General features: G+C 42.1%; 1 protein-coding gene across 1 annotated transcript in view; it reads left to right on the forward strand.

The window, feature by feature from the left end:
• Positions 1–15,698, forward strand: part of SV2C (synaptic vesicle glycoprotein 2C) — a 243,105-nt gene that overhangs the window by 45,867 nt on the left and 181,540 nt on the right. The window contains exon 2 of the mRNA XM_007175894.2: positions 13,635–14,315. Coding sequence (XP_007175956.1) covers positions 13,736–14,315 — 580 coding nt within the window. The 5' untranslated portion in view covers positions 13,635–13,735. The remainder of the gene's footprint in view (positions 1–13,634; positions 14,316–15,698) is intronic.

A 15,698-nucleotide genomic window follows, 5' to 3' on the forward strand; every position in this document is an offset into this window, starting at 1 on the left:
GTTCCTCATAGAGCAAATTCATTGGGTCAAAATTGCATAAAAAGAATATTAACATACTTAAAATTTCCTGGCTCTATGAATGACTTATTACTTTAAAAATATGCAGATATGCTAAATACTCTTTATTTTGTAGCCAGTCTGTTTAAAAATCATAAGGATTACTTTTTTCTTTAAAGACTCTTCTTTCTTTTAAATTTTTATTTATTTTTAGGTTGGGTCTGTGTTGCTGCGTGTGGGCTTTCTCTAGTTGCAGCGAGCGGGGCCCACTCTTCATTGCAGTGCGCAGGCTTCTCATTGCAGTGGCTTCTCTTGCTGTGGAGCACGGGCTCCAGGCACGCGAGGATTACTTTTTGAAAGCTTAATTTTAGTTTTTGATAGACTTGAAAGGAATACTGTATTTCATTTTAGAAATGTTATTTTAATGTGGACTTTCTCCCTTTCATCCTGCTTCCCTCAATTAATTCTAATCACTGAGTTTATGGTATTTTATAACAGAGACATTAGAGTTTTAAAGGATCTCGGTATTCATCTTAACACAGTATTTTCCATAGTGTATAACGAAGACTGCTTATTGGTGTCATGTTGAGGGTGGGGACATTGTGTCATTAGGAAGGTTTGGGAAATGGTTGGGTAACACATTTACACAAGGTTCTTTATAAGAAGCTTTGCACTGTGGCTCTCCTAGAGAAGGATATAGGAAGTATGAGGTAGAAACTTCCCAAGTGATTTGACCATAGCACTTCTCCCTCGCAGAGCACCTAGGAGAACCACATGGTGCAGATGGCACTTTGGGGAAATGCTGGTGCAGACAACTCCCTCGTGGAGAAGGAGGGTAATTAGAGAGTTGGCCTCCTTGTGATGCTTGTGTCCTCATTCAATAACATTGTTCTATGGTGTTTTATTTTACTAGGTTACTATTTTCAGGGAGCTGACGCTTCCATAGGGAATGGATAACCGCAAAGGAAGACATGATTGAATGTCAGGAGGTGACCAACTATGCTTAACCGGGAAGATGTGATAGGTTGAGCAGAAATGAAGAGAGAGGTGGGCTTTGAACTGCCCCTTGAAGAATTGGAATTTACATATATTTACACATAAGTTCAGAGATCTGGAGGGCAAGAGGCATCCTTAAATGACTAAAGTCTGCTGTCAAAGATTTTCACAGGCTGGGATGATGGGTCAGTATCTATTCCTTCATCTTAAAATGTTCACCTCTTTCCCAAAAGCTTTTCAGAATACTGTCTCACTGCAGATAAGGGGTTATGCATTTTAATGCTGGTCACCTTCAAATATCATTACTATTTCACAAGGCTAGGCTATATAAAGTAGCAATGTGGATGTCTGGGGTTTTTTTTTTAGCCTGAGAAATCTAATGTATTAATTTACCTGTTCTTTACACTGATTTGAGAATTAGACGGCTGTTTAATATCATCTCCATACGTAGACCATGGTGCATAGAAAAGTGAAGAATCTACAGAACTTGCATATTCTGTTGATGAAGCGAGTGGAGCATAGGTCTGCCTTAGGTCTACACTGACTTCACTCTGTGATGTGGAGCAATCATAGAAGGAAAGGGAGCCCGTCAACATCACGCTGTTGAAGACACGTTAGCTGACTGCTGGCGTCAGCCCTGAGGTTCCAGCAGCGATTCGCACCTCCACGGGATGCGAGTTTCGGCTCCATGGGGCTCCCCAGCCCCTCCTGGACTAGGCACGGCTCCTGGGGTTTGGGCGTGAGGGGGGGCGTCGAGGCCCAGCTTCCTCAGCCCGCACCCCGCCGCTGCCGCCGCCCCCAGCGCTGCCTGGAGCCGGTCTCTGGGTGCGGGGGCCGGAGTGGGGCAATGTGGATGTTTTCACCTGGCACTTAGAGCTTCTACAAGGCCATGTCCATCTTCTGATCTTTCTGCTGTCTCCAGAGCCTGGCTCCAGGCCACCGAAGTCCAGAGCTCAGCATGCTGATCTTTTCTGTGGACAGTTAATATAAAGGCCAGAGGTTTCAAACCTGTGCTGAATAAGCCTTTCAACAACCATTTCTTGCCAGAATAAACATATTCATCATCTAGATGGTGTATTGCACCAAATCTCTTGGACTATGTTCTTTTTTTTAAAATTATTTTTTATTGAACTATAGTTGCTTTACAATGTTGTGTTAGTTTCTGCTGTACAGCAAAGTGAATCAGCTATATGTATACATATATCCCCTCTTTCTTGGATTTCTTTCCCATTTAGATCACCACACAGCATTGAGTAGAGTTCCCTGTGCTATACAGTAGGTTCTCATCAGTAATCTATTTTATACATAGTAGTGTATATATGTCAATCCCAATCTTCCAATTCATCCCACCCCCCTGCCCTCCTTGGCATCCATACATTTGTTCTCTATGTTTGTGTCTCTATTTCTACTTTGCAAATGAGTTCATCTGTATCATTTTTCTAGATTCCACATGTAAGTGATATTATACAATATTTGTTTTTCTCTTTCTGACTTGCTTCACTCTGTATGACAGTCTCTAGATCCATCCACGTCTCTGCAAATAACTCAATTTCGTTCCTTTTTATGGCTGAGTAATATTCCATTGTATATATGTACCACATCTTCTTTATCCATTCATCTCTTGATGGACATTTAGGTTGCTTCCATGTCCTGACTGTTGTAAATAGTGCTGCAATGAACATTGGGGTGCATGACTGTTTTTGAATTATGGTTTTCTCTGGGAATATGCCCAGTAGTGGGGTTGCTGGGTCATATGGTAGTTCTATTTTTAGTTTTCTAAGGAACCTCCATACTGTTCTCTGTAGTGGCTGCACCAATTTACATTCCCACCAACAGTGCAAGAGGGTTCCCTTTTCTCCACACCCTCTCCAGCATTTATCGTTTGTAGATTTTTTGATGATGGCCATTCTGACTGGTATGAGGTGATACCTTATTGTAGTTTTTTTTTTTTCATTTATTTATTTATTTATTTATGGCTGTGTTGGGTCTTCGTTTCTGTGCGAGGGCTTTCTCCAGTTGCGGCGAGCGGGGGCCACTCTTCATCGCGGTGCGCAGGCCTCTCACTATCGCGGCCTCTCTTGTTGCGGAGCACAGGCTCCAGACGCGCAGGCTCAGTAATTGTGGCTCACGGGCCTAGTTGCTCCGCGGCATGTGGGATCTTCTCAGACCAGGGCTCGAACCCGTGTCCCCTGCATTGGCAGGCAGATTCTCAACCACTGCGCCACCAGGGAAGCCCCCTTATTGTAGTTTTGATTTGCATTTCTCTAATGATTTGTGATGTTGAGCATCTTTTCATGTGTTTGTTGGCCATCTGTATGTCTTCTTTAGAGAAATGTCTATTTAGGTCTTCCGCCCATTTTTTACTTGGGTTGTTCATTTTTTTTGATGAACTGTATGAGCTGTTTGTATATTTTGGAAATTAATCCCTTGTCAGTTGCTTCATTTGCAAATATTGTCTCCCATTCTGAGGGTTGTCTTCTCATCTTATGGTTTCCTTTGCTGTGCAAAAGTTTTTAAATTTAATTAGGTCCCTTTTGTTTTTATTTTCATTACTCTAGGACAGGGGTTCTCCACCCCCAGGCCATGCACCAGTACCGGTCCGTGGCCTGTTAGGAACCAGGCCGCACAGCAGGAGGTGAGCAGCTGGAGAGCAAGCGCAGCTTCATCTGTATTTACAGCCGCTCCCCATCGCTTGCATTACCACCTGAGCTCCGCCTCCTGTCAGGTCAATAGTGGCATTAGATTCTCATAGAAGTGTGAACCCTACTGTGAACTGCGCATGCAAGGGATCTAGGCTGCGCGCTCCTTATGAGAATCTAATGCCTAATGATCTGAGGTGGAGCTGAGGCGGTGATGCTAGCGCTGGGGAGCAGCTGCAAATACAGATTATCATTAGCAGAGAGGTCTGACTGCACAGAGACCGTAATAAATCAATTGCTTGCAGACTCATATCAAAACCCTATCAGTGAGTGGCAAGTGACAATTAAGCTGCATCTGGTGGCAGGCTTTATAGTGGCAAATGAATTGATGTACTTCAATTGTACAGCTGCATCTGGTGGTAGGCTTTAAGTCAGAATCCGACACTTATTTTAGTCCACACGTGGCCCACCCATTATTTTATTTACCACTTCCGTCTGTGCCTCTTTCCCACACTGCACACTTGTCTCAGTCACAGCTTTGGTGTGACTAGCCAAAATGAGTAAAAAACAAACATCACTGGAGAGCTTCTTTGAAAAGGGGGAAAGACCCAATGATGAGACAGCAGAAGACTCTAAGACTGCCAACAAAAAGAAAGCTGCATTTAAAAGAAGATACCAAGAGTCCTACTTAAATTACGGGTTCATTGCAACAGATGATTCACATTCTCCAAGCTCGCTTTGTATAATATGTGGTGACCAGCTATGCAACAAAACCATGAAAACTTCAAAACTGCTTCGCCACGTGGAGACCAAGCACACTGTATTAAAAGAGAAGCCTTTGGAGTTTTTCAGAAGAAAAAGAATGTGAACATGAAGAACAGAAGCAATTATTGAAGGCCACTAATTCATCAAATGTGTCTGCACTGAGAGCATCATTCTTAGTGGCTAACTGCATTGCTACAGCTAAGAAGCCCTTTACTATTGGTGAAGAGTTGATCCTGCCGGCTGCTAAGGACATTTGTCGTGAACTTTTAGGAGGGGCTGCAGTTCAGAAGGTGGCATGTGTCCCTCTCTCAGCTAGCACCATAACTAGACGAATTGATGAAATAGCAGAGGATATTGAGGCACAATTGTTAGAGAGGATTAATGAGTCCCCGTGGTACGCAATCCAAGTTGACGAGTCTACCGCTGCTGACAATAAGGCAAAAATGCTTTTTTGTGTGTGATATATTTTTTCAGGATGATGTACATGAGGATGTGTTATGTGCAGTTTTGTTGCCAGCCAACACCACAGCTGCAGAACTATTCAAGTCTTTGAATAATTACACATCAGGAAAACTGAATTGGTCATTTTATGTCGGTATATGCACCACCGGAGCGGCTGCCATGACTGGACGGCTTTCTGGTTTCACTACTCCAGTCAAAGAGGTCGCTTCTGAATGTGACTCTATGCACCGTATCATCCATAGAGAAATGCTGGCTAGCCGAAAAATGTCACCTGAACTTAACAACGTTTTGCAGGATGTGATTAAAATTATCAACCACATTAAAGTACATGCCCTTAACTCACGTCTGTTCGCGCAGCTCTGTGAGGAGATGGACCCAGAGCACACATGTCTTCTCTTATACACAGAAGTGAGATGGCTTTCTGAAGGCAGATCACTGGCCAGAGTTTCTGAGTTATGAGAGCCGCTCCAGAGATTTCTTTTAGAAAAACAGACACCACATTTCAGTGACACAGAATGTGTCACAAAACTTGCTTACTTGTGTGACATATTCAACCTGCTCAGCGAACTCAATCTGTCACTTTGGGGGAGAACGACAACTGTGTTCAGGTCGGCAGATAAAGTGGCTGCATTCAAAGCCAAACTGGAATTGTGGAGGCGATGAGGGAACATTGGGATTTTTGACATGTTTCAAACATTAGCAGAGATTTTGGAAGAGACTGAGCCCCGGACTTCTTTCTCCCAGCTGGTGCATGATCACCTACCTCAGCTTTCAAAAGAGTTTGAGCATTACTTCCCAACCACAAAAGACCCCAGAACTGGGAAGGAATGGATCTGCGACCCATTTGTGAATAAGCCAGGTGAATCGACTTTGTCCGTGCTACAAGAGGATCAACTGCTTGAGATTGCAAGTGACGGTGGCCTTAAAAGTATGCTTGAGACAACTTCAAATCTCCATACATTCTGGATTATAGTCAAGGCAGAATATCCTGAGATTGCCACAAAGGCACTGAGAAGCCTGCTTCCATTTCCAACATCCAACTTTGCGAGGCAGGGTTTTCTGCAGTAACAGCAACCAAAGCGAGATCATGGAGTAGACTGGATATAAGCAACACACTTCGGGTGTCACTGTCTCCCATCCCCCCAGGTGGGACCATCTAGTTGCAGGAAAACAAGCTCAGGGCTCCCACTGATTCTGCATTACGGTGAGTTGTATAATTATTTCATTATATATTACAATGTAATAATAATAGAAATAAAGTGCACAATAAATGTAATATGCTTGAATCATCCTGAAGCCATCCCGAAACCATCCCCCAACCCCGGTCCATGGAAAAATTGTCTTCCACGAAACTGGTCCCTGGTGCCAAAAAGGTTGGGGACCCCCAAAAACAAAAAAACACTCTAAGAGCTCCTACCACATATTACTGTTGTGAGATAGTACCTCTGAAGTACTTAGTACATGGTTGGCATAATAATAGGTGAGCTGTTATTAAAATGAGTGACTCTTCCAGCATCCAGAAGATTCTAGAAAGTTTTGGGGAGGAGGAGCTTTCCAAATCTTTTGATGATTGTCGTGATGAGGGGTAAAGCAGAAGGAAGGACTGGAGGTTTGGGCACAGCGTGGGGAAACCAGAGAACATGTGTGTGCATGCGTGGGGATTGTCCATGATGGGAACATGTGTAGGATGGTTTTGAAATAAGAGGTGGTGTTAGTGGATACATGCTGTTTGACATGAACCATCAAGGGGAAAAAAAGAAAAGCTAAAACTCTGTCTTGCCAGAATACCTCTCATTTATTTGTATGACATGTCATTTGTGCAAAATGATTGTCACACACAAGATTGTGCATATCATTAACTATATCAGATAAGCTTTGCTGTAAATATTACTCAGTTGTTACAGCTGCTTCTATAAATATAGTTTTTAATCAGCTGTGGGTCCTGCCACTTAGCATGATTAGCGGGCATCTAAACAAGTATTTATTAAATGCTAATTATGGGAAATACTGTTAATGCTCTGACCAGATACCGTGTGTCTTTGCTTCCATCAGCCAGCACCTGTATCTCTTCAGAGGACCACCCTTGTACTACTGGAACTGCTTTGCCTTTTGAGTCAGAGAGTTGGAAGTGCCTATGTTCCATCCTCGCCCGGGGCGGGGAAGGGGTGCGGACGGCACGTAGCCAACAGTGGGCAGGAAAGCCCAGCACCTTTGCCTTGAGTGGGAATAACTCAGGCATAACTTCCATTCCTGACTTGCTCTGCAGAATCAGCCTGAAGCTTGCCCCACAGCATACTGCCTAAAATTGCGATCCTATGTTGATCGTCTCCCACCCTTGCCTGCACCCCCAATGGCTTCGCCCACTCCCTTACCAGTTCTTCTGTAATAAACGATTCACACCTGACTCCTCTTCACAGGCTCTGCTTCTGGGGAACCCAAATTAAAAGTACTTAATATACATCGACTTCTGTCCTGAGCACAGTAAAAACACCAACTCATCTAACCCTCAGCACACTGTAAAGTATATCGTTTTCCTTGTTTCGTGGAGAAGCACGCTGATGAGAGTAAAGAAGGGGCAGCATGTGCTTCCCTGGAGGTTAGAGCTTCATTCCTGCCTTCCTGGCTCCGGACATCTTATTTAACATGACTCTCTTTGAAGTATAGCCAACATCTTGGGCTAGTTTATCTGAACAAACAAGACCATATTTTGGAATTACTATCCATGTAAAGCCCATCGCTGATGAAAGATATCACGGTAATTCTTGTTTCAGAACCTATATCACGATTTAGCCAAGAGGCTATAAAACCATTTGTGTATAGGAAAGACAAGTTACCAGAATGAACAGTAATGACTAGGAAGAACGCTAGTGCATTTATTAAGACCTCAGGGAGCGTACTGTGTGAAGCAGATGGGGAGAAGGGCAAGCCTGTGGGGTCAGACCATTGAGCTTGAGTGCCAGCATCGCCTCTGACAAGCTTTGTGACCTTGGGCTAGTTATTTAATCTCACTAAGCCTTAATTTTCTCACCTGTAAAATGGACACTATAATATCTATCTTGTAGAATTGAGTAAGAATTAAATAAAAGAATAAAAGAATGTATATACAGTAAGTCCCCTACATACGAATGAGTTCCGTTCTGAGAGCACCTTCGTAAATCCAGTTTGTTCATAAGTCCAACAAAGTTAGCCTAGGTACCAGACTAACACAATTGGCTAGATAGTACTGTACTGTAATAGGTTTACAATACTTTTCACACAAATAATACATAAAAAACAAACACAAAAAATACAGAAAACATTTTTAATCTTACAGTACAGTACTTTGAAAAGTATAGTACAGGACAGCAGCTGGCATACAGGGGCTGGCATTGAGTGAACAGGCAAGAAGAGTTACAGAGTGGAGGAGGGAGAGGAGGTGGGAGATGGTAGAGCTGAAGGATCGTCGACAATAGGAGACAGGGGGCAAGCTGCAATTTCACTCACGCCTGACGTTGATGGCACAGGTTCTGGTTCCTTGCTGGATTCAATTCTATCTACCCTCTTGAAAAAATGATCCAGTGATGTCTGGGTAGTAGCTCTTTTATTCTCATCATAGATGACACAGTAGCACTGGATTACATTCTGAATGGCTGCTGCAACCTTAGTGTACTGTTCTACGTTCGGGTCCTGTGCCTCAAAAACTAACACTGCCTCCTCAAATAAAGAAATCCCCTTGCCATTTCCTACATCATGAATCTCTTTGGTTCTTCAGTTACTTCGTCTTCCTCTTGTCTCTCTCCGTCCTTTCTCTGGGCCTCTAATTCCACAGCAAGGAGTTCAGTGAAGTCATCCTCTTGCAGATCTAGCTCCAGCTTCTTGCTGAGGGTCACTAAGTTGCTGAAGACCTCTTTGGACTCCTCATCCACCTTCTCAAATCCACGAAAATCGTGAACAAACTGTGGGCAGAGGTTCTTCCAAACCCCATGGTGACGGCTGTAACCTCACGTCAAGCAAAGTCGGTGTTTTTTATGGTCTTGTAAATGTTATAGTCCTTCCAAAATTGTCTCAAGGTTGTTCCTGATTCATCACTCTCCTTTACTTCCTGATGAAAAGTGTGACGTAAATAATATTTCTTAAAAGTCGCTATAACTCCCTGGGCCATAGGTTGGATGGGCGACGTAGTATTTGATGGCAGATGCACTACTTTGACCTTGGGATGAAAGTCGTCCATAAATGGGGGGTGGCCCAGAGTATTGTCGAGCAGCAAAAGAATATTGAATGGGATGTCCTTCTCCAAGCAATATTTCTCTACCTCCAGGGTAAAGTGGTGGAAAAACCAGTCCTGGAAAATGGCCTGTGTAACCCAGGCTTTGGGGTTACTCTTCCACACAAACACAAGGAAGAGTGTTTAGCTCTCTTGGCTATGTTTTTGAGGGCTGTTGGGTTCTCTGAATGATAAACTAAGAGAGGCTTCAGCTTTATATCGCGGGAAGCATTGCCACCAAACAACAGGGTTAGCCTATCCTTTGCTGCTTTATAGCCTGGCATCAACTTTTTCTCCTTACTGATCTAACTTTGGTCTGGCATCCTCTTCCAGTACAGCCCTGTCTCATCCACATTAAAAACCTGCTCAGGTAAATACGTGCCTTCATCAATAATTTCTCGAAGCGTTTCAGGAAATTCACGGGCTGCTACTGTATCTTCACTTGCTGCCTCGCCACTTACTTTTACATTGTGAAGGTTGGCTCTAGCCTTGAACGCATAAAACCAGCCATGGATGGCATTAAAAGACATGCCCTCTGATTCTTCACTGTGTTTCTTTTTCAAGTCTTCATAAAGGCTTTTAGCTTTCTCTTGAATCAGCATTAAGCTGAGCAGGACTTGATGCTGATGCTGATCCTTCATTCACACACTGAGAAGTTTCTCCATCTCCATCACTTTTCCACGCTTCTTCAGTATTATTGTCGACATCACTGGCACAGCAGACTTCACGTTTCCATGATCTTGTCCTTGTTCTTTAGAATAATGCCGATGGTTGAACAGTTCATGTTATAAGAACGAGCGACGTCTAGCATCTTTTCACCTCGCTCCACTCTCTCAATTATTTTCACTTTTGTTTCCATTGTTATTGCTTGGCACTTCTTAGCAGTACCAACTACATCTCTTCTGCTTTTGCCCTTGCCTCTGAACATCCTGGGCTTGATATAAAGATACTGTACTACTGTACTCTATACAGTACTGTATAGTAAAGTACACAAAAGCACAGCCACTTGTAGAGGATGCATGCATGTGACAATGTATGCTAGACACACGAACTAACTTACGTGATTGGACGTGCAAATCGCACGTTCGCATCTTTTGACAGTTTGCAACTTGAAGGTTCCTATGTAGGGCACTTACTCTAAAATTCTTATCACAATTCTTGGCATAGAGTAAGCACTAAATCAACCGTTTTTCATTAAAACGGTGCCTGGCACATATATGTGGTGTAACTGGGTGATTCACCCTGAAACGGAGGTATATTGTTTGCAGACATTGATGATGTGATAAGCAGCTGCTCACGGACGTCCCTTAGGCCACCTCTGGTGTGCAGGCCACACCTGAGAACTGCTGCTTTAAGGCAGCCTGGCTTTCCAGCACAGATTCCAGGCTGCCATCTTCCTGGTGACCTTCGGAATGAGCCCAGCTTTTTGCATTTTTCCATTTACCAGAAAGGGTAATAGTCTTCCCCTGAGTAATCTGCCCACTGGCCAAACATCTTGCATATTTTCCAGGTATAGGTGTTAGAAACTTATTTTCCTGTTTAACATTTTATTTTGGGGCCATTGAGATTCACATGAAGTCCTAAGAAATAACACAGAGAGACCCCCTGATCCTGCCCTTCCCCGAGTCTTCCTCCAATGGCGACATCTACAAACATCTGGATTTAAACCGACGTTTTGAATAAGTATTCCTAATTGCCCGTTTTAATGCAAAAGCACTGAAAAATCTGCTTTACTTTAGTGAGACTACAAACTGTAAGACCTAATCTCTTCCATCAAGGATCCAAAAATCAACTGGAGCCTCGATTTTTGGCTGAGGAACCCAGTGTCCCAAAGAGAACTTACATACACACCGGCTTTGTTTTAACCTCAGAGTCAAAAACAGTTTTACAAGAAGTGTTTTTTTCTCTTTTTCAAAACTAAAATGTTTAATTGTAAAATTTTTTTAAATGTCTTTTCATTACTCATGTGATTAGATTCCTTAGGGAGTTAGAATTATCCATTTTCTAGTCACAATCTTGACTTTCAGGACACCATGCCTGTTTTCTGTCATCGACATGGCTCCCATACCGGGACCTTTTGGTGGGTGAGAGCCCCTTAAAGCCTGTGATGAGAATATTTGTGCCTGGGAACAAAAGCAGGAAAGCCAAATGCAGTCAATTTCTTTACTGTTTATTAGAAAAAGCAATTGAGGAACCTTCCCGTTGCTAACCAGCATGCTGTTTGTAGATGGTGTGTTACAGGGGTCAGGCTCTGCTTTCACACTCACCAGTCTTTTCCTTTAATGGTGTTTTTTGCTGCCATGGTGCCCAGGAAGCAGCTGATATGCCGTGTCTGATTTAATCGTCCATTTATGAATGGTAGACCAGTTGGCTTTATTTGTTGTGTGAAATCTTTTAATTTTGCTTTTCATTTTTAAAGTAGGAGACATCTCTCCATCGCCAACATCATCTATCGTCATCCTCCCTTCTCCTCTCTTTTCCTGCCTCCCCCTTACCTTTCTGAGTGTTCCATCCTCAACCTCATTTCTCACTGCCTTCCCATCTTACTCTCCATGTGGATCCTCCCATCTCTCCCTTCCCCTGCCTCTCAGCTCTCCAAAATAGAAAGAAAAGGGAGAACAAACAGGAACATCCTTCATTAAGACATTTGGCAAAAAAGCCTTGTAATCATATGTTTATTTTCATTTCATTTTGTCTTCTTCTAAAACACAGGCCTGAGCAGAGCCATCCTTCCGTTTTGCCTACTGGCCATTTGCAGGTATCCAGTGGTAATGATGCCCAATCCATTTACAAACAAACATCTTTTTGTCTTTATTGCTGGGTCTGTCTGTCACGTCTGGAAGAGCAGTTTAAATGTACGTTTGTAATAGCCGCTCACCAAGTATTTTACACTGGATGCAGAAGAACAAAGTAGAAATGGCCATTATATGAATCAGTATTTGGAATACTGCTACAGCACAAGGCTTGGGGAATTAAGGATGGGGGAGAATGATTTTTTTCACCTTCATATCATTTCTGTACAAGGTGGGCCTGATATTGGCTGACTTGGGCCACCAGAGCAGACGGCTCAGTGGACAAGTGAAAGAAGTCAGCCTCAATGAGCCAAGACCTAAGGGGCTGTCCATGAGAAAGGAAACCAAGTGATGGGTCCTGGGAGGCTGCTGACTCTGGTACCCAAGGCAGCAGCTAACTGCAGTCAGATAAGGTGGCAGGGAGTGTGTGTGTGTTGGGGGGGGGGGTGTCTAGAGATGGGTAGGGACAAAGCCTGGGGTTCTTACGGGGTGCGTTGGGAAGGGAGTGGCTTCGCTGTCCCTGCTGGCCTGGGGGTGGCTTCTGAAAGGGCACATCCCCGCTGGACAAGTCACATGTTCTCATTCAGTGATTATCAAAAATGTCTGTCAAATCATTTGATGAACCCTTCCAATTTCCTACAGATACGACTGCCATACTAGGGGAAGATACTCATTGTCAGTTTTGGGTGCCATGTGAGTCTCTGTTATCATGTACTGGAAGGAGATACAATGAAGGTAGAAAGGAAATGCATTTTATAAATATTTATAGGCATAACTCAGGGATATTGCTGGTTCGGTTCCAGACCACCATGGTAAAGTGAATATTGCAATAAAGCAAGTCACACAAATTTTTTTGGTTTCCCAGTGCTGTAAAAGTTATGTTTATACTATACTGCAGTTGGTTAAGTGCGCAATAGCATTATATCTAAAAAATAATAGACAATACCTTAATTAAAAAATACTTTATTTCTAAAAAACGCTAAACATCGCTTGAGCCTTCAGCAAGTCATAGTAGTAACATCAAAGATCACTGATCACAGATCACATGACAAATAAGGAAGAAGTTTGAAATATTACAAGAATTTCCAAAATGTGACAGAGAAACAAAGTGAGCAAATACTGTTGCAAAAATGGCACTAATAGATTTGCTTGACCCTCCGTTGCCACAAACCTTCAACTTGTTGAAGATACAGTATCTGCAAAGCGCAATAAAGCAAAGCACAGTAAAATGAGGTGTGCCCATATATGATTTGATAGCATTGTATATAGTGATGCTTGCTTATTTTTTGTTTGTTTGTTTTTGCATTGTGAGGAAATGAGGTCAGACAGGATTCTTTTATTATTCTGGGTTTGCCTTTGCAGCGTATGTATATATCTGTGAGCAGTATTACTTGTCTCAATCAGGGTCTGTCTTTCTAGCACTTTGGAAATAAGTTGGATGTACTTATAAAGGTGTAAGATATTCCGTTGTATTTTCAGGGGAATGCTTGTGCATTCTATGCAAACTTACCCAGGAGACGGAGTTCCTTAAAAACAATAATAATAATAGTAAAAACCCTAAATACTCAAAGTTCTGATCTCACTTGAGCAGAGAACCAGCAAACTGAGTGCTCGAAAGAAAGGAAAAGTGAATTCTGTGTCTTAGTCTGTGGGGCCAGTGAAAAGAGACCAAGAATTAGATGGTGAAAAAGACATGGAAAAAAATTAAAAATATCTTCTGTGGTTTTTCTTCTCTTGCAGTTCCATTTTGAACCCAAAGTGGATAATGCTGTCAGGACTGAACCACTGACCAGAGTCTGTGAAAAATTCCCATCTTCTCATTGGCCATCAGTTGTGGTAAGATGGAAGACTCCTATAAGGATAGGACTTCACTGATGAAGGGTGCCAAGGACATTGCCAGAGAGGTGAAGAAACAGACTGTAAAGAAGGTGAATCAAGCAGTGGACCGGGCCCAGGATGAATACGCCCAGAGGTCCTACAGTCGGTTCCAAGACGAGGAAGAGGATGATGACGACTACCCACCGGGAGAAACCTATAACGGGGAGGCCAATGATGATGAGGGCTCCAGTGAAGCGACTGAGGGTCACGATGAAGATGATGAAATCTACGAAGGGGAGTATCAGGGCATCCCCAACATGAACCAAGGGAAAGACAGCATTGTGGCAGTGGGGCAGCCCAAGGGCGATGAGTACAAGGACCGCCGGGAGCTGGAATCAGAGAGGAGAGCTGACGAGGAAGAACTAGCCCAGCAGTATGAGCTGATAATCCAAGAGTGTGGTCACGGCCGCTTTCAGTGGGCCCTTTTCTTTGTCCTGGGCATGGCCTTGATGGCGGATGGCGTGGAGGTGTTTGTCGTGGGCTTTGTTTTGCCCAGCGCTGAGACAGACCTGTGCATACCAGATTCGGGATCCGGATGGCTAGGTGAGTGCATCATGTCAGAGAGACACATTCTGAAACTGCTTTATTTGTTGAGGACAGTTAACAAATAGAATAAATACTTTTCATATGGAGCCCTGCATTTTTCCCAACATTTGAAAAATTTTAAACATGCAAAGGAATCAAAAGAATGGTACAGTGATGCCCATATATACCCACCACCCAGAGTCTCTAGTTAAGATTTACTGTATTTTCTTTATCACCTAGCCATCTATCTATCTATCTATCCATCAATCCCACTTTTATTTTTATGCATTTTGAGGTAAGTTAGAGCAATACATTTTAACTTATACTATTACAAATGTTGCATTAGTTTCTCCTTTATTAACTTCCAAAGCCATTATATGAAACTTATCTGACACTTTTCTAAATACAGAGGTTAATTCTACAAAACTCTGACTAATGTGATATCAAATTTCAAATTTATCTATAACATTATGGTTTAAATAATTTCAGGACTCTGACAATTTTTACAATTTTTATTTTTTCTATAATCTATGTGTATGTTTGCTTGTTGGTTTTTTTCAGTTATCCTTATTTATAGAATTGTCTCTAGATGACTTTTTCCTTTTCCAGGTTTGTACTTTTTTGCCTACACTGGAAAAACTTTCTTTCCTCATAGGACTTAAAAATCGATTTTGAATCATATTAATATTTAAATTATATGTGTTAAAATAACATGACCTCTCTATAAAATATCTAGAGAGCAGGTTTGATTTTTGTTTTAAAGTTACCATGCACTCAAGGTTCATATTGTTACACAGCTGTAGTTAACATTCCCACTTGCCTATGGGAGTGAAAATAAGAAGGCCAAGAAACATGCGCACAGCGGACTATCCCCAAAGCTTAAGGTCCACGTCAAACACTTGGTACATTAACTCATGAGGCCTTTCAAACCCCTTTTGCTCAGCTCACCTCAGAGAACATGTTTATGTGCATATTAAACCTTTATGTGTTTCAGAGTATGTGAAAGAAAGAAAGAATACTTGGTGTCTCTATTTCCAAGGGACTTTTTAAAACTAAAGTTTGAAAAACCAAAGCATACAAATCTTTTTGTAGTTTAGTAACTCTATTAAGTAATGTTATAATTATTGATGCTGAGAATTTTTCTGTGTAAAAAAAATTAAATGTCATCTACTCACCTGCTCTATGACAACATAAGAGAGAGAATCATGCATGAGACAAGTATTTACATCTTGTTTCTCTTATATGATCCACTCCTAGCATTTGTTTCTTTTTTTATTTTTAAATATTCATTATAAAATTTTATTTTTAAACAATTTTTATTGAAATATAGTTGATTTACAATGTGTTAGTTGCAGGTATACAGCGAAATGATTGTTATACATATATATCTTTTTTAGATTC

This window comes from Balaenoptera acutorostrata, chromosome 2 (genome assembly GCF_949987535.1).
Source record: "Balaenoptera acutorostrata chromosome 2, mBalAcu1.1, whole genome shotgun sequence".
Lineage (NCBI taxonomy): Eukaryota > Metazoa > Chordata > Mammalia > Artiodactyla > Balaenopteridae > Balaenoptera > Balaenoptera acutorostrata.